Source organism: Sphaerodactylus townsendi, linkage group LG07, assembly GCF_021028975.2.
Source record: "Sphaerodactylus townsendi isolate TG3544 linkage group LG07, MPM_Stown_v2.3, whole genome shotgun sequence".
Classification (NCBI taxonomy): Eukaryota; Metazoa; Chordata; class Lepidosauria; order Squamata; family Sphaerodactylidae; genus Sphaerodactylus; species Sphaerodactylus townsendi.
Genome location: NC_059431.1, coordinates 18,784,771 through 18,812,563, shown reverse-complemented (window position 1 = coordinate 18,812,563; position 27,793 = coordinate 18,784,771). Strand labels below are relative to the sequence as shown.

General features: G+C 45.1%; 1 protein-coding gene across 1 annotated transcript; it reads right to left on the bottom strand.

The window, feature by feature from the left end:
- Positions 1-958: 958 nt before the first annotated feature.
- On the bottom strand, positions 959-26,905 carry LOC125436954 (O-acyltransferase like protein-like). Its single transcript, XM_048504336.1, has 15 exons — positions 26,749-26,905; positions 25,834-25,973; positions 23,410-23,488; positions 21,279-21,417; positions 21,068-21,201; positions 18,954-19,124; positions 16,969-17,071; positions 16,034-16,135; positions 15,414-15,579; positions 11,179-11,258; positions 10,415-10,528; positions 7,843-7,972; positions 5,363-5,549; positions 3,621-3,763; positions 959-1,580 (listed from the first exon to the last, which is right to left on the bottom strand). Exons 1-15 carry the CDS (start codon positions 26,903-26,905, stop codon positions 1,455-1,457), a joined length of 1,971 nt encoding a protein of 656 aa, XP_048360293.1. The 3' UTR covers positions 959-1,454.
- Between the last annotated feature and the right edge of the window lie 888 nt (positions 26,906-27,793).

The window sequence follows — 27,793 nt, the reverse complement described above, 5'->3', positions numbered from 1 at the left end:
TTCTTTTTCTTTATTTCTACTATTTAAACCCCTATATCCACTTTTCCATATCGGTGTTCAAAATGGCTTGTAAGTAGATCAACCATATACAAATCTAAACACACTAACAAGCAAGAGATGTCGAACGTAAGGCAGCAGTAGAGGTACAGCAAGTGAGAATGGGTGTTCAAGCGGAATTCAGATGAAAGGCATGAGAAAACAAAACAGTTTTTGCCTGGCACATGAACAATAACAATGTAGACACCAGGTAAACATATCTGGGGTGAGTGGTCCTAAGGTGCACTGCCACTACAGAGAAGGTCGCGTTTCAGACCATGTCACTTGCCTCATCTCCAAAAGCAGAGGAATCTGGAGAAAGGTCTCCTATGATAATCTAATGCAGGGGTCTGCAACCTGAGGCTCTCCAGATGTTCATGGACTGCAATTCCCAACAGCCCCTGCCAGCATGCTGGCAAGGGCTGATGGGAATTGTAGTCCATGAACATCTGGAGAACTGCAGGTTGCAGCCCCCTGATCTAATGAAAGGGTCAGTTCATCGATATAGACCTACAGATGGGGTGTAGGGGGAGAAAATGGCACCCGGGGCAAAATGGTGCCTGGGCACCCCTCCCCCCCCCCCATGGCCACCCTGCCTTGCCCTGTCCCCTCACTTACCTTTTTCTGCTGGCTGAAAACAGCTTTCTGTTTGCTGAAAATGGGCCAAGATGGTTGGGCGGGGCCAGGTCTGGCGAGGTGGGGCGGGGAGAGGGGGAAGGGGCTGGGATCGGGTGTGATTTTTGGATCCCACCAGCACACACCCAGTGCACAGCACCCCCCCCATCCCCTTATAGCTACACCTCTGCCTTCAGATACAGACGTGGTTTAGGCTTACATGGCCAAAGGCTTCTTCATTGGGTGTTTCTCAAAAAATTACAGGTGTCTTCCTGAAAGCACATATCAAGAATAAAAGTAGGGCAGTGGTTTATTTTTTTAAAAAAAATCGTTAATTTTCACGATATATTTAACAGATATAGAGAAAGATACGAAACATAACAGAAAAGACATCTACCCAAGACTGTTAGTATAATCATTACAAAATGAATCCCAATATGACATTCTACTATTACCAGAGAAACCAGCACAAGATTTTTAAGTTGTCATATTCTGTTCCCCAAATCTAAAACAGCTTTACTGGTTGGTCTCTTAAATCTTAATCATTATCACGTTATTCATCCTGAAGTTATTTTTATTTTTACATGATTGATTCAGCTTCATATAAAAAGTAAAATTTCCATTTCTCATTAAATTCATGTTTTGCCTGTCTGTTTACACAATTTATTAGTTTGGCTATTATAGCATAGACCCGGTTGTTATCTTCTCAAAATTCTGTTGTAAGGTCTTTTATCAATTTTCCAACAGGCTGAGATTGTTCCTCTCAGTGGTTTAAAGGGAAGGCCCATCAACTGCCTCCTCCTTTACAACGGAACTGCCTGTCGATGCGCACGAGATTGCTTCAGCCCTTGAAGAGGCATCTCAACCATCACTGTCAGTGCCAATCCAATAACAAACGTCATCAAGCAGTGTCCAAGGAACAAGTAGAACTAGGAAAGAAAAGCACAAATAGACATAGAGTTAGTTATTCTGGAGGAAGGGGATTTAGTGGTAGAATGTCTGCTTTGCTTTTCTCAACTGTAAGGAGTCTCAAAGTGGCTTGAAAACTCCTTCCCTTCCTCTTCCCACAATAGACAACTTGTGAGGTAGGTGGGGCTGAGAGAGTTCTGAGAGAACTGTGAATAGCTAGGGAAAATGTAGCCCGGTGCAAAATCTCAGTTTTGCTGCCCCCCCCTCCCGTTCTTTTGTGGGGGTTTTGTGTTTTTTAGTGTTTTCTTTCAATTTTTGGCCTGCAGGGGGTGCATTTTCAGGCTGCAGCATAAAAATTTCAGGGTATCTTTAGGAGACTATCCTGATGATACCAGCCAGGTTTGCTGAAGTTTGGTTCAGGGGGTCCAAAGTTATGGACTCTCAAAGGTGTAGCCCCCATCTCCTATTAGCTCCCATTAGAAACAATGGGGGATGGGGGCACCCCCTATGGGAGTGCATAACTTTGGACCCTCTGAACCAAACATCACCTAACTTGGGTAGTATCATCAGAAGAGTCCTCCGAAAACTCCCTGAAATGTTGGTGCTTCTAGCCTAAAACCAGCGCCTCCTGCAGGCCAAAAACTGAAAAACACAAAAAATACAAAAAACAAACCTGAAATTTTTGCTGCCCCCCAGGCGCGAGCCCGGTGCAATGCGCACCCCCCGGCCCCCTAGTAGCTTTGCATATGCTGTTTTATGTATAATCCTTGGTATCTTCAGTTAAAAGAATCAGGTGGTAGGTGATCCAAAAGACCTCTACCCAACACCCTGGAAATCCACTGCTGGTCAGATGAGTCAAGGTTGAAGCAGCTTCACGTGCTTGTGTATGTTCACTTTCTATAGGAAATGTGGGCATTCCTACAGAGACAACAGGTGGCTGTAAAACCATTGCTGGTAACACACTGTTGAGCAGGCATATTCACACTGCATAGTTTTCTGTGGAGGTGCGACAGGGGAATACTTAGAAGCAGAAGAAATAGCAAGCAGCATACAGCCTTTTCCTGATTGTACCAGTTGCTGTTACAGGTCAGAGGCTGAATTTCAATTGCATTCTTTGGAGTGGGGGGTTGGGGTAGACTCCACCATCTGACTAGAAATTTGACATAGAGAAACTTTGTCCCGTGCTGATGATGGCAGAAAGTGCCATCAAATCACAGTCAATTTATGGTGGACCTGTAGGGGTTTCAAAGCAAATATGTTCTAAGGTGGATTACGTTGCCTGTCTATGTGTAGCATCCATGGACCTCCATAGTGGTATCTCATTCGAGGAGGAGGAGGAGAAGGAAGAGGAGGATGTATTTATACCCCACCTTTCTCTCCACACAACAGACACCTTGTGAGGTAGGTGGGGCTGAGAGAGTTCCAAAGAACTGAGATTAGCCCAAGAAGAGTATGAAGAAGAAGAAGAGTTTGGATTTATATCCCCCCTTTCTCTCCTGCAGGAGACTCAAAGGGGCTCACAATCTCCTTGCCCTTCCCCCATTACAACAAACACCCTGTGAGGTAGGTGAGGCTGAGAGAGCTCCAAGAAGCTGTGACTAGCCCAAGGTCACCCAGCTGGTGTGTGTGGGAGTGTACAGGCAAATCTGAATTCCCCAGATAAGCCTCCACAGCTCAGGAGGCAGAACTGGGAATCAAACCCAGTTCCTCCAGATTAGATACACAAGCTCTTAACCTCCTACACCACTGCTGCTCCAAGCTCACCCAGCAGGAATGAAGGAGTGCGGAAACACATCTGGTTCACCAGATAAGCCTCTGCCACTCAGGTGGACTGACCACAGTTTACCCCTCTTAGCTTCCAAGCTCTGATGAGATTTGGGCTGGCTTAGTCAGGTCAGGGCCCCAACATGCTAGCTTCCTACATACAAGTATCTGATTCCTACCCTATACCCTGTGAATTAAAAAAGAAATGTGGAAAAAGGGGAATTAGATCACTTCTCCTTAGACAAGGTCATAATGATCCTATAAACCGCCTTTTATTTCCCGAAAGCAGCATTTACCATGTTGATGTCTGAGTAGTGGATGAGAGTCTCCTGAAATCCGTTGTACATCAAGATCAACATGGGATGCACCAAATAGCAGGCATAGCTGACTTTTGCCACCACGGCCCAAATGTCCCATGACAGCAACCAGGCGATGAAACCTTGTAAGGGAAACAAAATTCATCCTTAAGTGGCAAAGTCTTGCCTGTCTCTCTGACCCCAACAAAATGCCAAATGTAAAATCTAGGCACCCCAAACAGCTGTAGGGGTGGGACACATGTGCATAGAAGTACGGGCATAGTATCGGTAGTAGTCAGCTCACAGTTTGCACCACCAGTCTCAACCATACCATGCATTTTTCTTCTTGCTGTGAGCACACTGGTCCCACCCAGCAGCGGATCAGTTAGAGATCATAGAAACATATAGCTTGAAAGAACCTCAAAGGCCATCTAGCCCAACCCCGCAAAATGCAACACATTCACAATAATTTGAGTTTTCAGTAGCTTTATCAGGGTTTTTTTGGGGGGAGGCGGAAGTGGTCTCCCTCTATAGGCTGCTTTATTTATGAAAGCGAAAAGAAGCTTTGTGATCTTGAAGAGATAAATTGAACTACCTCTATCTTAATCGAGGCAAATTGGACTGCCTTTATCTTGCCAAGTCAAGCAGAAGCAAAAGCAAAGTTTAATCCTAACAAGAAATATCTCTTGGAATCTATCCCTGTCTCTCCTCCAAAACAATTGGTTAGCTGCTGAACGAAGCGAAAGCTACTGTGAATTATTGTAATGGGAGCTGGCAAGATAAGGAGGGACAGAAAAGGAGACAATAATAAAGAGAGAGACGATTTAGCTCACTCTAGTAAACAAACTAAGATAGAGGACTACTTCTGCAGTGATAGTCCTATTACATTCAATGGGCCGGTTTTAAACTATTTTGCATTCCTGGTGTTAGGTCTCGATCCTTGAATCAATAAGCGGACTCTGGATTGTGGATCAGCGGTGTTTATTGGAAAGGTAATGAAGCACCCAGCTTGCAAGAAGCCAGTTCTGGCGAATCTGGCTTTTGCGATTCCATTTGTACAGAAACAATCCCCCGTCCCGTTTCCCCAAAGAATGTGAGAAAGAGTTACAGCAGAGCCTCAGCACCCCAAGGTCAGCAACCGAGAGAGATAAAGCCACCTGGCCTCCTACCCCCACAGAGCAACGGAAACATCTCATTTCCCGTGAAAGTAAGAGTGTGTCAGAGGTAAGTCTAGTTATCTATCAAGCGTGTGAAACCATAAATGCAAGATCAAGGAAAGAATGTTCCATTACAGCAGTGGAAACATATAGCAGGCTAAATACATATATCTAGAAACAATTACATTAACAGATATGGATCTCAGTCACCCAGATACAATCACTGTCCATACATTGCAGCCATTAAATGGGGTTAGGGATGCCTCCCAATCAACTAGGTGCCATCCCTAACACCTGGCTGATAATTCTACCAGACAAGAAACAACAGCAAATGGAAAATTCAACCAAGGAAATGCAAAACCTGCTAGGACAATTACCTGCCCCCCCCCCTGCTGCCGCCCCCGCCACTTCTTTAGTGATCCCTGCTTTACGCCCAGAGAAAGGCAAAACCTCTCTAGGATCCCTGGCCGATCTGGATTCCCCAGATGGTAATCAAGGTGGGAGTGTTATTCTCACATATCTGCCTTTATGCCCATTCCTACACTGAGGATTGGATCTCAGAAATTTCCCCAAGCAGAACAGTACCTCCAAAGCCTTCCTCGCAAGCAAAAATAATCCACCCCACCGCAGCGGCCCAAATTGTCCGGTGAACAGCTTGGTAAATGGCGATGGAAGGTGAGTAGGAGTCGAGGGGGCCCTCCAGTGTGTAAGCCAGAGCGACCACCATCAGCATGGACAGCATTGCACAGAGCCACCCGAGAGAAGCCTGCGCCTGCAAAGACAAAAGAGCAGCTATTGTAGTTGCGTGCAGAGGGGTTGTGGCTCAGCGGCAGAACAACTGCATTGCACACTTATGGCCCTGGGTTCATTCCCCGAAACCACCAGTTAAAGGACCTCCAGTAGCAGATGGTGGGAAAGGCTTTTATTTGTCCAAGACTGGATTAGATAGACTGATGGCAGAAAAAAAATGAAAGGCAGACAAATAAAATGGGTGACACCTGGCTTGAGGAGGAGGAGTAGTAGTTTGGATTTATACCCCACCTTTCTATCCTGTAAGGAGACTCAAGGTGGCTTACAAGCTCCTTTCCCTTCCTCTCCTCATAACAACACCTTGTGAGGTAGGTGGGGCTGAGACTTCCGAAGAACTGTGACTAGCCCAAGGTCACCCAGCAGGAACGCAGGAGTGTGGAAACACATCTGGTTCACCAGATAAACCTCAGGTGGAGGAGTGGCGAATCAAACCTGATTCTCCAGATTAGAATCCACCTGCTCTTAACCACTACACCAGTTCATGTGAAAGGGGTCGGGGAGTCTTGGTAGACCACAAGCTGAACATGAGTCACCAGGGAGCTGGGAATGTTTAATCTGGAAAAGAGAAGGTTAAGGGGTGACACAAGAGCCATGTTTAAATATATGAAAGGATGTCACGTTAAGAGAAAGTGAGTGTGTTTTCTGCTGCTCCAGAGACTAGGACCAGGAGTAATGGGTTCAAGGTACAGGAAAAGAGATTTCACCTAAACATTAAGAAGAACTCCCTGACAGTAAGGGCTGTTAAACAGTGGAATACACTGCCTCAGAGGATGGTGGAGTCTCCTTCTTTGGATGTTTTTAAACAGAGGCTGGATCTGTCGGGAGTGCTTTGTGTGTTCCTGCATTACCATTGTGGTTGTACTGGATGGCCTTCATGGTCTCTTCCAACTCATGATTCTACGATGCAACAACACAGTTCCAGAGCGTGTCAAATGCTGCTCTTGTGATCATCTCTTCCTGTAGTTACATCTCTGAAAAGCTACTTTGCTTCTCCTTCCCTTCTTTCTGTTATACTATTGCTGTGCCTTGAGTGTCTCTTCAGTTTTCCTTTGCAGTCACTTTCTTTGTTCTCATCTCTATTTCCTTCTGTTTTTTCTGCATACCACTATAATCATTTCACTGCTTTACACAGTTCTTTGCATGACATTCCTCTATTCCATTCCAATGTTTGCTTGGCGTTTTTTTCCTTTTGCAAATGTTGCTGGAGAAGGACTGTGTGCGTATGTGTATCACTGAGCTGATGCATCAGCTATTGCATCCCAACTTTCTCTTCTCCCAAAGGGGGTGCCCCATCCCCCATTGTTTCCAATGGGAGCTAATAGGAGATGGGGGCTACACATTTGAGGGTCCATAACTTTGGCCCCCATGAACCAAACTTCACCAAACCTGGGTGGTATCATCGGGAGGGTCTCCTAAAGACACTCTGAAATTTTGGTGCTGCTAGCTTAACAATTGCACCCCTGACAGCAGGCACCCCCCCCCCCCCCAGGGGCAGGCCTGGACGTCTTCACTAGAAACATGCTGCAGTGAGGATGTTGGAACCTGGATGAAAAGGTGCCGATTCTTTTGAAACTTGGTTGTATCTAGATTAAATTTTCAGTGGGAATTCGGCCAGTGTCTGATCAGACCATTGGCTCATCAAGGTCAGTATTGTCTACTCAAACTGACAGAAGCTCTCCAGGGTCTGAGGCAGAGATCTTTCACTTCTCCTACCTGGTCCTTCTAACTGGAGATGCTCAGGATTGAACTTTGGACCTTCTGCATCCCAAGGAGATGTTCTACATAGAGCCACGCCCCCTGCTCAAAGTGAGACTTCCTGCTGCTGCATCATTGGACAGTAGACCTAGATGGTAAGCTTGAACCTATCAATGCTGGTCGCTTCCAGCCTGAAGTAACAGGGTTAATTAAAGTAACAAAACAAGGAAGGTATGAATCTGACTTCTCCACAGGAAGAATTCTGGTGGGATCAGCCAGTGATGACAGATGCCCAAGACCTTCCTTTTTGACTTGGGAAATCAAACCTTTGATTTCAATTATTCTTCTCTTCTTGAAATGATGTACAAAATGATACATCCAGGCAGAGTTTTGCCTTGAAGTGTTCCCTTCATAACCCTGAGAGAGTAAAGGAACCTTGTTAAGCCAAGAGAGAGACTCCTGAGTCGGAAGATAAATTAGGAAGCTCTTAGCAAGGAAAGAGCAGGTAACACGAAAGAGGAAGGCAGAGCGGAATTCTTTTAAGAGCTCTCTTCACTTACCTTAGTTCTTAAGATGGGTTTTTGTTGCTGGTAGGTGAAGAGCCCTAAAAGGATGCCAACTAGAAACGGTCCATATCGGCAATAAGGTTTTGAATAATACTCTGCGAAATACATCACAGTGGACATTTTCCTGTAAGCAGAATGGGAATAATTGGACTGGAGTCTGGAATGAACAGTAATAAATAACTGTTCCCAGTGAAGGACATTTGACAAATGACTCTGATGGATTGACTCCACCAGTGTAAAACAAACATTCACTAAGCCTGAATGTTACTGCTGGAGATATCTCACTTGACTGGTCTGCTCTGAAAGTGTAATAAACCCACCTGTTCTTAAAAAGTAGACTTCTAGAACAGGAATTTCATATCTTGTTGGGGCAAGCAAATAAATCATGCTCACCCCTCTCTGTTGGAATAATACTGGAACAGAGGCACATAGCCAAATATCTTGAATTATTAACTGAACCCCAACAGAGACGGATTATCACAAGGGCCAGATCCAATACCTTCCCATCGGCCATTACAAAGGGCCGTTACTTATCCATCCCTCTCCAGGATCGGGTTTGTTCACACTGTAAAAATCAAGTGGAGACTCTTGCTCACATTATTCTTGACTGTCCGAGATATGTGGGCATTAGGAATTTCTCCCCCAGGCTGGCCCTAGACAAATCTGAAAGTGACTGACTGTTCTGTTGTGGAGCTTCTGTTAAACAAAACAGATGTCACGCTCTTGGAAAAAGTAGCAAAATTTCTCTTACAAGTGACAGAATTTTCTAAGTAATGTATACTGCTATATACAGTCTTCCTGTCTGCATTTTGAATGTACTTTTGATTTGTATTTCAAAAATGTCTGGCAATGCTCTAGAACCTATTTTTAAATGACAAATAAAGGTTGTTGTTGTTGAACCCACCTGTTCATTTGCATTGTAAAAGTTGCAGATTTTGTTGTTTTAAAAGCAACTGAGAGACAAACAGCTCAGGCGGTTATGATATGAAACCTCCCATGCAAAGCAGCTCTCCTAGAGTTGCCAGCTTTTGTTCTTAAAATTTCTGGCATTTCGAGTGTACTAAATTACTGCCCAAAGTCCTGAAAGCAAAGTGCTCTTGGGCATGTGCAATGCAAAACAAACCCAGCAGCTTCACCCTTATAATGTCTTCATCACAATTCTTAGCTAATTAACACATGAACTAAGAGCGCTCTGCTGGAACATTCCTGTCTTTGCATCATTAACTCTGGCAACTATACAAGGAGATAAAATTCAAGTCTGTAAAATCTGGACTGGTTGAGACACCAACCCCTTAGCAGGAATGCACTAGATAATTTTGGGAATTTTTTAAAATGAATTCTCAGACTGGTACATCCCCAACCACATGTTGAAAGCCAGACAGCCAAAACTGAAGAACCATAAGAGTGACCTGAAAAAAATAATAATGCTAGAAAAAGTTGAAAGGAGTAGGAAAAGAGGGAGACCCAACACAAGATGGATTGACTGAATAAAGGCACCCATGGCCGTCAACACTTTCAATTTACAAGACCCGAGTAAGGCAGTCAACGGCAGGATTAACAGGGTACAAAGTGCCTTGTCAGCATATAACAACACAACAGAGCCAAGCCTGAGTATATTCCACAACTGTGCTACACAGCTTGGAAATTGCTGTCAGATGCTGAGGTTACTGTAATGAAAACCTCAGCTTTCCTTGGAAGGAAGGAAGGAAGGAAGGAAGGAAGGAAGGAAGGAAGGAAGGAAGGAAGGAAGGAAGGAAGGAAGCACGGAAGGGAGGGAGGGAGGGAGAAGGAAGGAAGGAAGGGAGGGAGGGAGGGAGGGAGGGAGGGAGGAAGGGAGGAAGCAAGCAAGCAAGCAAGCAAGCAAGCAAGCAAGGAAGGAAGGAAGGAAGCAAGCAAGCAAGCAAGCAAGCAAGCAAGCAAGCAAGCAAGGAAGGGGAGGGAGGGGAGGGGGGGGGGGAGGGGAGAGGGAGGGAGGGAGGGAGGAGGGAGAGAGGGAGGGAAGGGAGGGAGGGAGGGAGGAAGGAAGGAAGGGAGGGAGGGAGGGAGGGAGGGAGGGAGGGAAGGAAGGAGGAAGGGAGGGAGGGAGGGAGGGAAGGAAGGAGGAAGGGAGGGAGGAAGGGAGGGAGGGAGGGAGGGAGGAAGGAAGGAAATGTCATCCAGCCCTGAGTTTCAATTCCTATTAGTGTCCAATGTGCAAGTTGAGCAAATCTTCAACCTCTCCTTCTGAAACCAACAGGACTAAAAACCGCTTAATTTTGACCATATCCCAAGTGGACCAAATCCTAAGTACATAGGCAATACCCAGTAAAACCTCAGAGTGTGCCTGTGTGTGGGGGAAATGCCTGAAGATTTGGGGGAGGAGCCTCAAGATGGCAGGGGTTAAAATGGGGAAGGACCTCAGCCATAGAGTCCATCCTTCAAAGCAGCCATTTTCTCCAGAGAAACTGACCTCTGTTCACTGGAGATCAGTTGTAATCCTCGGAGATTTCCAGCCCTCACCTGGAGATTGGCAACCCTAGTACATAAGCAGTCCATTACCGATGAGAGACAGTTCGGGGAGCCTTACCTCAGGTCACGTGGGTTTGCAATAGGAAGTCTGTAAAACGATGACAGCAGAGCTGTGATTGTGAAAGTTGCCAGGAAAAGAAAGGTTCCTGAGGCCATCAGCAAACGCTTACTTCTGCAAAAAAAAATAGAAATCAGAAGCTAAAAATGGTACTTTCTTTTTAATCTCTTTACCTACATATCTAGGCAGTAGAATAATAGAATCATAGAGTTGGAAGAGACCCCAAGGGCCATCAAGTCCAACCCCCTGCAATACAGGAACACACAATCAAAGCACTCCTGTCAGATGGCCACCCAGCCTTTCTTTAAAAACCTCCAAAGAAGGAGACTCCACCACACTCTGAGGTAGTGCATTCCACTGTCAAATAGCCCTTACTGTCAGGAAGTTTTTCCTGATGTTTAGGTGGAATCTCTTTTCCTGCACCTTGAATCCATTACTCTGTGTCCTAGTTTCTGGAGCAGCAGAAAACAAGCTTGCTCCCTCTTCGACATGGCATCCCATCAAATATTTAAACATAGCTGTCATGTCCCCCCTTAACCTTCTCTTCTCCAGGCTAAACATCCCCATCTCCCCAAGTCTCTCTTCGTAGGGCTTGGATTCCAGAACTTTTACCATTTTGGTCGCCCTCCTCTGGACACATTCCAGCTTGTCAATATCCTTCTTGAACTGCAGTGCCCAGAACTGAACACAGTACTATAGACAACAAAGTAGCTCTGGAATGTAAAAAGAAAAGAAAACCATTTCATTTCCCAGCAAATACTTGCCTGGTATGGAAAAAAACCAGCAGAGGAGTTGTTAAATAGAACTGGAAATCATTGGCAAGATACCATGTCCATCCATTGCACTGTAAAAGGGGGGAGAGAGGAAAAAAAATATGTATTTTAAAATTTTATTTAGAGAATGTATACGCTGACTACCCATGGGCCCAAGGCAGCCCACAAAGGCAATGCCAAACAGTCATGCTGGTCGTACAATAACAAACACATAACCTTGCGTTTGAAAAGTGCTTCCAGTGGTGGCGAACCTTTGGCACTCCAGATGTTATGGACTACAATTCCCATCAGCCCCTACAATTAGCCATGCTGGCTGGGGCTGATGGGAATTGTAGTCCATAACATCTGGAGTGCCAAAGGTTCGCCACCATGGGCTTAAGCCAGTTCTCTTGGCTGCTTCTGCAACATGTTATGCAATTACTGTCTAGGGATGTCAGCCTCCAGATGAGACTTGGAAATCCCCCGGAATTATAGCCCATCTCCAAACTACACAGATCATTTCTCCTGGAGAAGATGGATTCTTTGGCGGGTGGACTCTATGGCATTGTACCCCATAGAGGTCCCCATCTTCATTAGCTCCATCCCCACATTTCCAGGAATTTCCCATCCTGGATCAAGCAACCATATGTGCCCCCCCCCACACACACACACACATCCCCTGCTGGTGGCTGCGGGGGGGATCTGGCAACCCTATTGCTATCCCTCATCCAGATCTCTTGTTCACACATTTTGTTGTTGTTGAAACTGGGTGGCAGAAGGATGAAATCCCAACCTGCTCTTTACCATGACTGGTGCATGATACTGCGTGTGCCTCAAAATTGCAAGCTGGGAAGGAGCGCTGACTTGGAAAATAAGAAACAATCCCGAAAAATTTAATAAAACTTGGGGCTTGTTAACAAAATATTTAGATACATAAGGGAATATAATTGGTTTGTGAAATGTTGTCGACATTTTTGTAAAGTAGATATTTTATGGAATATTGGACTCATTGTATAAGACTTGGTGTTTTTTGTTTTTTTTTCTGTTTGTTTTTTAAATAGCAAGGTAACTCCTTTTTTATCTTCGTTTCAAATTTTTTCAAGCTAATGCATTTATAATTTATGTATTCATATGAATAGTTCATATAAGTATTAACTTTACATATTGATCGTTATGATATGCTGATTTGATTGTATCGGATTTAACGAGTTTATTGTAATGATTGAAATGGTTAATAAACATATACTATTTTTTTAAAAAAAGAAAGAACATGCATGTGCTCTCCCCAAATATTTCATCAGAAAGCTCAGCAATATCGAGCCCTAAGCAGAGCCAAAGGGAGTTTTACCCATTCTCCACTAGTTCTTATTCACTGGAAGGCCCGTGCAAAGCTGGTGATAGGTCCAGGCCAGATGAGAAATGTAGGTCCCATTTCAAACTCCTCATTAAGTATGTTTGTTATGAATGCTAAATACATACATGTATATGTACAAGGGATCTCCCTTACCTCTCTCCCTTGACTCAGTATTTTTTAGTAAAGGATCCCATTTGCCTCCACCTAAGGGAATAGGTCCCCTCAAAGTTGTAGGCCCATGCCAACTGGCCAACGTGGTGTCATGACCCTTTCTATGTCAGCTCAGCTCCTGCCGTCTTGTTGCTGGGGACCTTCTTGGCTATGGGCTTAGGAAAGAGAGTTATCAATTCTAGAATGTTATCCGCTTTTGAAATGAGTATGTCTGGGTGACCCCCCTCTGGCTTCTTTCCTTCCTCTGCCTTCTTCCCCACTCCTAGCCTCCTCTTCTCTGGGAACTGTGAGTGTGTACTGCCGGGATAGTGTTTGGGAAGGGGAGGGTCTGACGTATTTCTGCTGGAAACGTATAATCTGTTGCTTGTAAGGATCTGACCAGTTCAGGCAATAAAGTTATCAGCTATCCCTATGCTTGCCATCAATAAAACATGAATTCTACTTTTAAAGTACTGATTCCTGTCCTTGGGCAAGTCGGGATTGACATCTGGCTTCCCTTCAGTCCTGGCCTGTTGACTGGGAGAGGAAAGCTGTTCATGGACACCTTTGTGGGTTGGTAGGCAGCCAGGGTTAAGCTTTGCTGCTGAAAACAGATGGCTATGGTGAGCTCTGGAAACCAGTGTGGCCCAGTAGAGGGAGACATGAAATATCTAAGTGCTTGGTGAAGGTGACTTTGGCCAAGTCACATCTCTCAATTCAGTTTCCCTTTAATACCTAATCGCAATTTTTTTAAAAAAAACAAGCCATCTGTGAGGAGGTGAACAGAAGTTGACGGAACATTGTGAGTTTAAAAACGTGAATAATTCAACTAGGAAGTATCCATTGAGTTAAAAACTCTGCCTCAAAATGGAGGCCCCTTCCGCACACACAAAATAATGCATTTTCAAACCACTTTCACAACTGTTTGCAATTGGATTTTGCTATTCCGCACAGCTTCAAAGAGCACTGAAAGCAGTTTGAAAGTGCATTATTCTGCATGTGCAGAATGAGCAGGAGTGTCCTTTTTGTAAACCAATGCTGAGGGAACCTTTGGCCATTTATGTACTTGTGTTCTACCTCACAATAAGCATACATTCCCATTGGCACAGATTCTTGGTTGCACACACATTTTCCCCATCCCCGAATTCACTGAACCACAGATCAGAAAAGCCCCGTGGCTTCGAAAAGTTTTTTCAAGTATGACTTTTCCTTTCTCTTCACTGAGAGAGCGAAGATCTTTTGGGTGTGTTCAGCTCGCTTCAGCTTTGATCGTCCCTCCCGCCCTCCTCTGCTTTCCGTCCCCCCCCCCCCCCCAGCAGCAGTTGCTCCCACTCTCAGTTAGTACAGCAGTCTGAAGGGGGATTTTTTGGTTTTGTTTTCAGAGAAAAAAAGCAGCAGGGAAAAGAAGCGGTGGGCAAGGAAAATGGTGGCTGGCTTGGCTGGGGAAGCTTTGCCATGGGAGAATCCCCTGTTTGGACTGAAAACTGCGGGAAAACCCCACTGCAAAGAAAAGAGTTGTGGGGTAAGCAGTGCATGCATAATTGGCCTTTATCGAGCAGAGAATGTCTAAAAGCCCAGTTCACACATTGTTGAGTCTAGCAATTTCCTACACACACTTGGGAATGTGTTTGTTCACCTAAACCCAGTTTATACTTCACTGGACTACTAAGTTCTATTCCTGGGGGAGATGAATCACAGTGTAGTTCATCCACTCAACAAATTGTGACCAAATGGAAAAACACACACACAGCTGCCTGCATTCATCCCCTTCAATAAGCTAGGGAAAAAAGGGCTCACAAACCAGGCCACTGAGTATACAGTATATTATAATAAACACTGATTTTTTTAAAAAATCTCCAATTTTATTTCAAAATCTTTGTTATTAAACATTCTTGAATTCTTCAGTCCTAACCTCTTTGGAGTCTGGAAGCTAAGCAGGGTCGGCCCTGTGTAGTACTTCAGTGAGAGACCACCAAGGAAGTCTTGGATTGCTATGAAGGCAAGCAATAGCAAACCACCTCACAATGTCTCTTGCCTTGAAAACCCTATGGGGTTACCCTCAGTCTGCTGCAGCTTTCAGGCACTGCTTCTCAGATGTTGTTGAAGCCTCCCACACTGGGGCAAAGAACAAATAAATAGCACTGATTCACTCATCCCACTGCCAGCAGGGTGTGGTGGTTAAGAGCAGGTGAATTCTAATCTGGAGATCCGGGTTTTATTCCGCACTCCTCCACCTGAGTGGCAAAGGCTTATCTGGTGAACCAGATGTGTTTCTGCACTCCTACATTCCTGCTGGGTGACCTTGGGCTAGTCACAGTTCTTTGGAACTCTCTCAGCCCCACCTACCTTACAAGGTGTCTGTTGTGAGGAGAGGAAGGGAAAGGAGCTTGTGAGCCTCCATGAGTCTCCTTACAGGAGAAAAGGGTGGGATATAAATCCAAACTCCTCCTCCTCCTCCTCTGATTTATTGATTTAGATATTTATACCCCACTTTACTATCCAATGGGTGTCTAAAGTAACTGACAGAACTGTTCTGTATTCTTCCATTTTATCCTCGCATCCCTCTTGTAAGGTAGCCGAGGTGGCAAGTATGTGACTAGCCCAAGTGAGCAGTGGCAGAGCAGAGATTCGAATCTGGTTCCCCTAGATCCTAGTCTGATGCTCCAACCATCACAACACACTAATTCAGTTTTGCACTCAGTTGAAAAGAAAACGTGCATTCCTTTTCAACATACAGACTTACTGATTCTGTCCCAGGGATTAAATTGTTGATCAACAACAGATTGGCCCACCACACGCTTCGGCAGTTATCCACCTGAAGCTTCGAAGGCTCCCATAATGCTCCCCAAGGAATGACGGAATATAAGCCAGCCAAAAGGCACACAGAGTACATATGGAGTGGCTGAAGTCTGAAACCACAAAAGGAGGGATTGGGTTATATAAAAGGTATCTCTTTTTCAACACCTAGCTAGGCATTGCAAAACTGATTGTGGTTTTAAGACAGGCTCTCTCCCCTCTTCCTCCATCCTTGAATGAATTTGAAAGTCTAATTCAATTGCAAAACATAGCTTAATAATCCCTTCTTTAAAAATCCAGATATCTTTCACACAACTGGAATGTGCAAAGGTTATATGGTGGGTATGTTGAAGTTCTTTGGCCGAAAAGTGAATGTGAGACTCCCTGAAGATCAAAAGTTTCAAAACCTCTGCTTGTCAATTAAAAAACAAACTGATTCACCCTTACTTCTATTGACTTGGATGTTTAAACAGGAGTGTCAAATAACTAGCATGGCTAATGCGGTTGTAACAGCTGATTCCTACTGTGCCCCGTGGGCTAAACAGAGAGAACCCTAGCAAACTGTACCGGAAAAGTCGATTGCAGAGATATTGCAGTGTGACACAAAAGGTGATTTCTGTTTCTGAGCGACGCAACGTGTTCAAGAGAGATCGGGAACTCAACAAGCCGCTGGTGGGGGAAAAATATGATATTAATTCCATTTCCCACTTTGTATAACAGCAAGTGCTGGTTAGAATATCAGACTAAGACCAGGAAGATCTAGATTCCAATTCCTGCTTGAAACTTACTATACTCTATTCCACAGAAAGATGATAGTTTGGTCAGTTGAGGTGCAGTGGTTGAAAACAGTGGTTGAATATGAGGATTATCATTCATTTTTACGCACGGTCTTTGTTAAAACCGTTATTTTGTGCATTATTGGACATACAAAGAACCAGCTTTGGGAAAATGACATTTGAAAATCAAGTCTTTTGTTAACAGATTGCCTAGAACAGTGGTGGCGAACTGATGGCACTCCAGATGTTCATGGACTACAATTCCCATTGGCCATGCTGGCAGGCCATGAACATCTGGAGTGCCATAGGTTCGCCACCACGGGCCTAGATCCAGTTTATGTCCCTTCAAATGGACCTCCTCTCATAGAAGGAGCTATGTCATCCATTCCATTCAGCCCACCACCACTTACACACACACTCCTCCCTGTTTCTCGCTTCATTTTTTGGGACGGCCTATTATCCTGTAAGCCTTGCCTCAGGGATTGGGAAAGTATGGTGTTAGGGACGCAGTTCTTTTGCATCTGGAAAAGTCATGAGGAGGCACCCAAACCAAGGAGATTATAAAGCCATCAGAGTGGACCATTGATGCTCTGAGAGAATTCGAAGTCTCATTTCATTATCAGCATCTTTTTGGAATGCTTGTTTTTAATATTTTAAAATGTAAAGCACCTTCAGCTCATTGGCAGAAAGGCGGTCCATACAAGCGGTAAGAAATTTTTTACTTACCTGATGAGGAAAAATGTGTCGACTCCCAAATAAAAGGGTCCGCCTTGAGAATATATGTAAATAGGGTTTTTAAGCACTTTCTCTTCCCATTCTAAAACATTATCTGCAGCAACATAGAAGGAATATATTGGAACATAATTCAGAGCCAGAAGATGCTTCTTGCGCTATGATAATTCTAGGAAGGCAAATGGGTCAGTCTCTAGCAGCAAACTACATGGGCATTTAGTGTGGCACCTGAAGGCCAAACCAGAAGTGATGCTTTTCCCAGGTTCTCCGAACTGCAGTGGAGGGAAAATAACTCCTCACTCCAGACTGTTTTCGCTCATGCAAATGGTCTGGCAGTGAACGGAGGAGACTCTCCTCACACCACATAATTACTCCAACCTGAATTGGACACCTGATTTTTTTTTTAAAAAAAATTACATTTCCACAGGCTCCTGTGTGGTTTCAGGGAAAGGGAGTTGTGTCTCAGGAGTCCCACTCTTTTAAAGCATTGTTTCTAGGAGCAGCAGTGGCGTAGGAGGCTAACAGCTCATGTATCTAATCTGGAGGAACCGGGTTTGATTCCCAGCTCTGCCGACTGAGCTGTGGAGGCTTATCTGGGGAATTCAGATTCACCTGTGCACTCCCACACATGCCAGCTGGGTGACCTTGGGCTAGTCACAGCTTCTTGGAGCTCTCTCAGCCCCACCTACCTCACAGGGTGTTTGTTGTGAGGGGGGAAGGGGAAGGAGATTTTAAGCCCCTTTGAGTCTCCTGCAGGAGAGAAAGGGGGGATATAAATCCAAACTCTTCTTCTTCTTTTTGATCCTCAGAAATGAACAGAATTGATTCCAATGTAAAATGTAACAAGTCCATGTTCATTCCATGAGATGTGTTGGAGCTTATAGCCATTATCCATGCATCAATTTGATAGATATGTAGAACATCTGGAAGTGAGCTCTGGTTCAGGAAAGCTTATAGTGGGATCAGTTCCATTAGTCTGAAGTGCCGTAGGACATCTGTATTATTTGACTTCTTTACACTGGGTTTCTCTTTTCATGCAGGGGCACGCACCCAGAGGTGGGATCCAGCAGGTTCTCACAGGTTCCCGAGAGTAGGCTACTAATTATTTGTGTGTGCCGAGAGGGGTTTACTAATTGGGTGATTTTGCCACGTGATTTTTGCCTTAGTTATGCCCCTCCTCTCAGCAGTAGCGCGCAGAACGTGAAGCAGTCTAGCAGGAGGTAAACCGGCGTGTGTGGCAGCCTGCGCCTGCGTTTCCCGCCCAAGGACCAGCGCAATGGCTGCGTCCTTGCCACAGCCCCTCCCAGGAATGCCCCGCCCCCGGAATGCCCAGCCACGCCCCCGTTGTGTCCCACCCAGCCCCATTGGTGCTACGCCACAGTTTGAATCCCACCACCATGGGAACCTGTTACTAAAATTTTTGGATCCCACCACTGCAAGCACCCTTAGAGCCAACCAAACAGGCCCTGTGTAGACATCACTGGGATTAAACTGAAGTTTTGAATTCTACTCTGTTTATTTTATTTTTGTTTTATTATTGGGTTTTGTATACCACCCTACCCCTGAAGGGCTCTGGGTTGGGAAGACCTGACCTGCATTCAGATCTCAGCCAGCTGATTCAAGACTTTCCAGAGTGTTTTTGATCACATTCTGCACATGAAGGTGGAAGGGAGCAGAATCCAGGTGGCACTAATCTTGGGCAAATCTGTGTTGGTTATGACGTGTGGACAAAGCTATTGCGATTAGCTACTTTATAGTTTTTTCCCAAGGTCTCACTGTTCTTCCACACCTCTTCACAATTGATTATGGCCTGTAAAAGCAGAGTCCGGATTATGTATCATGCGGTCCCAGCCCATGAAACCTGTATGTCAAGTGAGGAATGAAACAGCCATCGACTTGATAAGTGAGTACATAAAGAGAACACCGAGTTTGCTTTAAATTAGAAAATATATCTGCATTGGGAACTTTGTGGCCCGTACCTAAATTCTGCCAGGCCGTCATCTGACTGGTGTGTCCAGAAATAATCCATAGGAGACTCAGGGCTCTGATCCCGTTTAGAGCTGAAGAGACTTCCCTGGGGGGCTTCGTCCGCCAAACGGCTGGGAAATTCTTTTGCAAAGAAAAACATTTGAGAACCCAGTCCACGGTACCTGAGAAAGTTAAGCAACAAGAAAGGAATTCACTGGGAGTTGTCATCTTTCCATTTTAGAGCATGTTTACACATTTGGGTGCTGTGCGGTTTCCGGGCTGTATGGCCGTGTTCTGGCAGCATTCTCTCCTGACGTTTCGCCTGCATTTGTGGCTGGATCCTCTGAAGATGCCAGCCACAGATGCAGGCAAAACGTCAGGAGAGAATGCTGCTAGAACACAACCATACAGCCTGGAAACCACACAGCACCAAAGTGATTCCGGCCGTGAAAGCCTTCGACAATACATGTTTACATAGTTTGTCACTTGGGTGCCAACCTCTAGGTGTGGCCTGGAGATTGCCAGTGGTGGGCTGGGAACAGTGGTGGGATCCAAAAATTTTAGTAACCGGTTCCCATGGTGGTGGGATTCAAACAGTGGCGTAGCGCCAATGGGGCTGGGTGGGGCACGACAGGGGCGTGGCCGGGCATTCCGGGGGCGGGGCATTCATAATTTCTCTGTTACTGTAAAAAACTCTTACTGTAAAAAAAAAGTTCCTAATTTCCAGCTAGTATCTTTCTGTCCATAATTTAAACTCATTATAGCAAGTCCTATCGTCTACTGCCAACAGAAACAACTACTTCTCCTCTAATTGACTGCCTGTCAAATACTTAATACTTTCAAATACTTAATTTTGTTTCTAGAAATCAAAAGAAGGATACTTTCCTTAAACAAGGAACTTTACCATGTTTCTAAAACATGTTTTTAAAACAGCCCAACAGGGACAATTATCCCGTTTTCTACCTTTGCTAACCAGCCACATAGGAAACAACAGGACTTTATGATTTTGGGACCTAATGGAATTTCTAACAGAAAAGCAGACCCAATTAGTAACCCCCTCTCGGCACACACAAATAATTAGTATCCCACTCTCGGGAACTGGTGAGAACCTGCTGGATCCCACCTCTGGCTGGGAAGTACCTGGAGATTTCAGGGTGAACCCTAAGTGGGGTGGGGTTTGAAGAGGGGAAGGATTTCAATGGGGTATAATGCCATTTGCACACTGGTATTTATTACCCTTCCTGTATCTCCTGTCTATCTAAAAGTAGATTGTAAAAGGTAGATGCTAAAAGTAGACGCTGTCTAAAAGTAGATGCTCCCTTTCATTCTCCTTATATCTGGGGTCCCTTTAACACCAATGGGACCCATCGTTCCCCCCTCCTTGGGAGGGTTTAAATAAGGGTTTATTGCTGGATGCCGATTTATTGTACTGACCGATGTATTTAAATGAATTTTTTTATATTTATAGTTAATGGAGCCTTATTATTCTGTATTTTGTTTATTTGCTCCATCTGTTTTGGTTATATTTTGTTGTGAAATTGTGTTGTGCACCACCCAGAGCCCTCCGGGGGTAGGGCAGTATATAAATCTCAATAATAAACAAACAAACAAACATCTCAGTCCAGGAACCTGCCTTTTTATGTGACTCTATAACACACCACGTTCACAGATGGCTGTGAACATTAGGGATTACTGTTCATAAACATTGGGGAACATTGGGGATTACTGTAAGGTGACTAGATGGTCACCTTTGTGATCCGGGACGGGGAAGCGGCAGCCTCCCGTGCGCCCGGCCGCAGGAGCGCACGGGCTTCTGGGGCTTGCCGTTTGCCGCCCTTTGACAGGGCCATGCGCCGGAAGGCCATGCGCTCCTGCGGCCGGGCGCACGGGAGGCTGCCGCACTGCCTTGTGCCCCCAAGGCAGTGCAGCAGCCTCCCAAAAATCGGGACAATTTGTAGAACCCGTGGGACGCGGGACAAATTGTCTAAAGGCGTGACGGTCCCGCCAAAAGCGGGACGGCTGGTCAGCCTAGATTACTGTTCATAAAACGCCAACTTGGTTATGAACCTCGAGTACAACCAGCAACGTGAACGGCCATTGCGTTTTGTCTTTTCTTTCGATTTACCCTCATCTTGTTCACTGGAAGCCGTGCTCCCGTAATTGGCAGAAGACAATGCCGAGGGGTCGCGCTTAGCTTTCCTCCAGACTTCAGAAACGGTCCCAGCAATAGGCAAGACGAGAAAGGAGACGCTAACAAAGCTGAGAGAAACAGTCTCGTTACTGCAGGGGGACAGGCGCTCCCGGAAGGGTCTGAGCCACCCCACCCTGCTACTTACAGGCAAACGGCTACAAATGCATCCAAAGGGAAAAGGTCTTTCGCACATCTGGCCGTGGACTCGTAGGAGAGTGTCGAGTTCACAGCAAACGGAGTGGGGACAGGCAATAGGAAAGAGACGGTCTTGAATTTAAATACATCTGTCAAGAAAGAATACATTAATCTCTCCCAGCCAGGACCAAGCGGTGTTGTTATGATTGCTGTTATTAGGGGCTCATTCAAGAAAGGAAATGGAAAAGTTTGGTCTTTGATCTTCTGGAAAATATTTCTATTTGGTACAAGGAGATTTTATTATGCTAACTGTAAACACCTCCCCCTCCCCTCCCCACAAATTGTAAACCGTTTGGCATCTAAAAACATCTATATGTTTTCAATTTTTCTTTCATGCAATAGGGGCAATGGCCGGGAGGAAGCCGACTAACGTTGGCTCCTCCCCTGGCCACGCCCCTGCTACGTCCGAGGCGCAAGGACCCTGGCATGGCCTCCAGCATCATGGCCCACCACTGGGGAGGACCATGGCAACCGCCTACTGGCAGATTCACCCCTCCACCAGGGCAAATGCCCCAGGGAGGGCAAATTTGCCAGTGTGGCCCTGCACTGCTCCCAATGGTGGATTAACCCCCCCCACATTTGGATGGGGCTGAAAGGGGAACCTCCACATTCAGAGGCAGAAATCTCTGAACGGCAGTGCTAGGAGGCAAAACATATGCATAAATACAAACACCAGTGAAGACTTGGGCTCTACGTCCAGTCCTCTAGGGCATAGGTGTCAAACTTGCGGCCCTCCAGATGTTATGGACTACAGTTCCCATCATCACTGGCAGGGGATGATGGGAACTGTAGTCCATAACACCTGGAGGGCTGCGAGTTTGACACCTGTGCTCTAGGGCAATTGGTTGGCTAGTGGCCCCAGTGACAAGCAAGATGCTGGACTAGATAGACCACTAGTCAGATCTTGCAGGGCTGTTTTTAATGTGTTCCTGGCTCATTTGATCTCTTATCCCACTGGAGTAACAGAATTGTGCAACTCTGAACCATCAGCTGATGGGCATCTTTTTGCACTGAAACATACAGTGCTAGAATTGTTGTTGGGTGATCAAGGGAAGGGGTTATATGTTGTCGGCTCCCCAGCAGCCAGCCAGGATTCCTCAGATGAGGAATACTGGCAGGATGACCCAGCTCCATCAGAGTCTCAGCTGGCTGAAACTCCAGAGCCACAGTTGCTTAAGTCCTGTGAACAGCCAGAAGTAGTCACACAGGTGGAGGACAGTGCTGGCCCAAGCCAAGAGCAAGAGGACAGGGCAGACAGTTCCCCCGGCTCACCTGGTTCTGTGAGGCAGCTCAGATAGCAGGGCCGCCGGGCACTCCATGCTAAAAGACGCAGTGCCCGTTTGGAGGCCCAGAGAAACGCCGAAGGAACAGTTGTAAGTCAGCTCAGGATTCAGACTGAGCAGGAATGCAGGCTTATAGGAGGCAGCTACGAACAGCAAGCTTTGCAGGAGCAACTTTGTGAAACAGCCTGATAGTTTCTGCAGCGCCTGCTCTCGGACTGAATGTCTGGTTTCGTAGACCCAGACTGGACTGACAAACCTGTCTTTGCTCAGCGTGTACAACTTGCTCTGGATTGCTTTCCCCTAAAACTGAAAGTAAGCTTTCGCTACTCACTGTTCTCACTAACCAGCTGTAACCTGAAATTCCTATGGGCTCAGCCAACCGTAACGCTGTAGCTCAATGTTAGAGCTTCTGTGTAGCATGGAGAAGGTCCTAGGTTCGATCCCTGTCATCTCCTGTTACAAAGCAGTAGATGATCTGAAAGACCTCTGCTTGATACCCCTGGAGAGCTGCTGGCCTGAGTAGGCAATACTTATATTTATGGACCAATGGTCTGACTCAGCGTGAGGCACGTGCTCATGTGTTCAATACACTCGTTAGAGTGGTGGTGGAGAACCTTTGGCACTCCAGATGTTATGGACTACAATTCCCACCAGCCCCTTCCAGTTGGCCATGCTGGCAGGGGCTGATGGGAATTGTAGTCCATAACATCTGGAGTGCCAAAGGTTCGCCACCACTGTGTTAGAGCATCAGATAAAGCTTTAGCCACAAAACGTTATGGAAAGAGGACTTCTGTTTACCCAGGATAGCTAGTTCTGTGACGTCTTCATCAGAGCAGGAACTGGGCACGCAAATTCCACAGTAGTAATCCATGCTGTCCTAGGAGGCATAATTCTCATTAGTACTTATCGTCTGAATAAAGTGAAGGGGGAGTTGGCTCAATAGATGCAAAAATTGGGCACGTGAAGTGGAGGCTCCGGTTTCTATGACAGTCAAGCAAAACTTCTGAAAAAACTCTCAGGACTCCCAACCCATCCCCAATTGGGATGAGGTGATGGTTCTGCAGAGGAAATCCTTCCTTCTCGACAGTAAAGCTTTTCTCTCTCTGACCTCTCCAATTTGTAACTAGTCTCAGATGAGTATAGCTGGGGTGATCCCATTTTCTCATCGCATAGAATCGGCAACTCCAATTCTGGGAAATTCCAGAACATTTGGAGGTCGAGTCTGGGGAGGGCAGGTAGAGTCCACTTTCTACAGGAGTAATTTTCTTCAGGGGAACTAATCTCTATCACCTAGAGATTATAATATTGGGAGATCTCCAAGCTCTATTATTACAGAATACTTGGAGAACAGGTACCCTCACAATGATCTTTGTGAGGGATTTCAACCCAGACTGGAGACCACACTTTCGGGTTGGGGCTTGGGCACTCTGAGTTGGTACTTCAGGCTAAATGGGATTTTGCATACATCATCTTTGGCCATGTCATTGTATTACTTCCTTTTAGGAAAGGAACAAGGAGGACCATAATATCTTTGTCTTTTAGGATATGGAGTACAGCCTCCTTAATTCAACCACAGGCACTCTGATTGCACACAGAAGGAAACAGGATCGTGAGGTCTTCTCTCACCTTTGGCCATGCGTTCAGTGGAAGGTTCACACAGTGCCTACCTGTGCATCAGTGAACCTGCATAGGGGCTGTCCATGCAAATGAGGACTTTGCTTTTTGACGTGTCCCTGATTATGTGGAAAATGTTGGAATTCTCAGCCATGTTTGCATGCAGCAGCAGCACAAGCAGCAGGGAATTCTGGGAAAACTGCATGAACATTCTAAAGGTGACAGTTAAAAACTGTTCGTAGTTCTGTTGTTCCCTGACTGACTGAGAGAAAAGAGGTTTCTCTGTGTACTATTAACCAATGCTATGTAATAGTGCCTTTGACTAAGATACTATATAAGCTTACTATCACAACCAAACTGTAACAAACAAAGAGCCGTGAATGTAACAATATATATGTGATATTTTGTTGATATGTATATACTATTTATTTTTTCTCTCTCTCAGTTAAAGTAAAGTTCTCTTCATGTTTATGAACTTCTGAAGTAAAACAGCTGGTCTTTTGAGAGATAACTATCCTAATTTAACGTGCCCCACAATCCACATTTCTGCTCGTCACTCTGCTTGACAGGATTATATATTGTAAATATACCAAATGTTCCTGATTATGTGGGAAAAAAACACATGGACAAACGTACTGCTCTACTTAAGCCCTTTCCTGGAACATAAAGATAACGGGAACAGCAAATGTGGGTCAGTGGTACAAACTCACACCCCTCTGTGTATAGCCAGCCAGACTGAAAGAAGAGGTGTCATCTTCTTTCAGCCTCTTGGAGAAAGGGAGAGGGAAGGGCTAAGCATGGTTTTTATTGCCATCTGCTTTTAATACTTGCTCTTGTGTTGGTTTTAATACCATAGTATATTTTTGTATTACTATATTTTAATGTTTTAAAATTTAATGATTGCATTTTAGAATTATGTTGTGACCTGCCCTGCGCCCTGAAGGGATAGGGCGGGATAGTAGTAAAAAAAAAAAATTAAAAATAAAATATAATATGTTCAATATTTCAAGCAATTTAACATCTCGACTTGAAGGCAAAGACTCATGACCAGCTTGAAATTGTGGTTTCAGCAAATCAATTCTGTCCTGAAAACAAATGTGAATACAACCTACTTCCAACATCCGTGGAATGAAAACAAACATGTAAAGCAGCAATGTTATTGGTTTTGATAAACATTCACTGCAATCTGAAGCAGTTGTTGGGGGGCAGATAGAAGTATTAAACTGTTTCTACCCCATCTGGAATGTTCGTTTATTTACTTTACAACATTTATACTCCACCTTTCTGCCTCCATAAGAGCCACCAAGATGCCTCATGAATTAAAACATACGTATGAACATCACACTTAAAAATTATTACCCCACCTTCACCCATTTAAAGCAAAAGCTAAAATATAAATACAGGAGAACAACAATTAAAATACTGGGCAGGAAGGAGAGATCACAGCAGGAAAGCCAAACAAAACAAGCCTTTTTTGTGTCTCTTTTCACCCTTAGAATGTGATAACTCTTCATTCTGAGTTCTTTCACTAGAGTTGCTCCTAAAGGAAATAACAGCAATATACTATAACTCTTCACCAAGCAATGACTGTGTACTCCGGCAACACACCTGCTGTACTTGAAGTTTGCAATACTGCCCTCGGAATCTTCCAGAAGGAGCCTCCGTCGAAACGCATTCACTATAACAGCCCAGTCTGTCTGTATTCCCACTGAGGATATTGCTGCCGAGTTTTCCAACAGAATCATACACTGTAAATGTCAAAGAAAAAGAGGCTGAGTTTGTCTACACTCTAACTGGACAAAGGAGAAAGGAACAGTGGGGTGCTGTGTGGTTTCCGGGCTGTATGGCCGTGTTCTAGCAGCATTCTCTGAGATCCTCTGAAGATGCCAGCCACAGATGCAGGCGAAACATCAGGAGAGAATGCTGCTAGAACACGGCCATACAGCCCGGAAACCACACAGCACCCCAGTGATTCCGGACGTGAAAGCCTTCGACGAGAAAGGAACAGTTTCCATTTTACTTAAGCATTTTGTTCTACATTTTTCATTGTTCATGGTGACTCAAGGCAGTCTCCCTTCATCAGCCAAAGTTTAGCTAGGAGACAAAAATAACAAACATATTCAAAGTAATATAACAACTTCCCACAGGTAACAACGTGGAGGAAAAGGTCCTGACAAGTTCTCAAGCACAGCTTGGCTGCATAATCTTTACACCAAAGTGCAGTCTACAGGTGGCATAATGGATCCAATCATCCTCCAAGGATACCAACAGAAGGGTTACCTAAGCTGGAGCAGTAGATGAAGGCAAAACATTAGGAACAAGATCTACCAGACCACGGCCACACAGCCCGGCAAACCCACAACCACCAGTTGAATCCGGCCATGAAAGCCTTTGACAGTTACTATCAGCCTTCAAATTCCTCCACCTTGGACTGCCTTCCTTTGGCATTGGTACATAAGATGGCGGAGGTTATAGCCCCAGACAATTTATGCAAATACCTTTTTTAAAAAAAATTCTACTTACTCCTCACGGCATAAGCTTTGGGGTTTGCTGCAGTCAGGTCAGAAAGAAATTCGGTGACATCTTCCCAACATTCTTGGGAGAGATTTCTTGCAAAGGAGGCACAAGGAAACAGCAGCAGCAGATTGAATATGAGTGCCATTAAGTTATCACCTTCCATGTCGATCTCCAGACTTCTTTCTTTATGTCTGATGTTATATTTAAGGCAACTCCGCCTTCCGAGATACAACTTGCTTTAGGTGAGCAGGCAACTCCGCCTTCTTACCTTAACCGGAAAAGGCTTAATGCAGTGTGATGGAAATCGTACCAAGCATGAAAAGGTATTTAGGCCCCAACGTTTTCTTGAATCGGGCAGCTGGTGCAGTTCCTCTCTGCCCTTTTCCCCACCTGCCACGATTCGTTACGCAGATCAAGACGAGACTCCTTTGCCTTTTAGCGGCACGCTTCACAGCTTCATAATTATTCTACGTGCACGCAATTCAAGAGTTGTTCTGGTTGTTACAGATGGGGCTGAACTGGTAACGGAAGCTCACATTAGGTGCCCACATTAGGTGACTGTGTAGTGATAGATTCAAATCTCCTCTGCCATCATCTTACTGTTTATCCCAGATCTCTCCAGCTCTTCCTTCAAGAAACTCAGGCCCTTTCCACACAGGCAGAGTGATGCACTTTCAATCCACTTTGAAGCTGGATTTTACTGTGTGGAATAGCAAAATCCACTTGCAAACAATTGTGAAAGTGGATTGAAAGTGCATTATTCTCAGTGGTGGGATCCAAAAATTTTAATAACAGGTTCCCCTGGTGGTGGGATTCAAACAATGGCGTAGTGCTAATGGGACTGGGTGGGGCACGATGGGGGGCGTGGCCGGGCATTCCGGGGGCGGGGCATTAATAATTTCTCTCTTACTGTGAAAAACTCTTACTGTAAAAAAAAAGTTCCTAATCTCCAGCTGGTATCTTTCTGTCCATAATTTAAATTCATTATAGCAAGTCCTATCGTCTACTGCCAACAGAAACAACTACTTCTCCTCTCATTGACTGCCTGTCC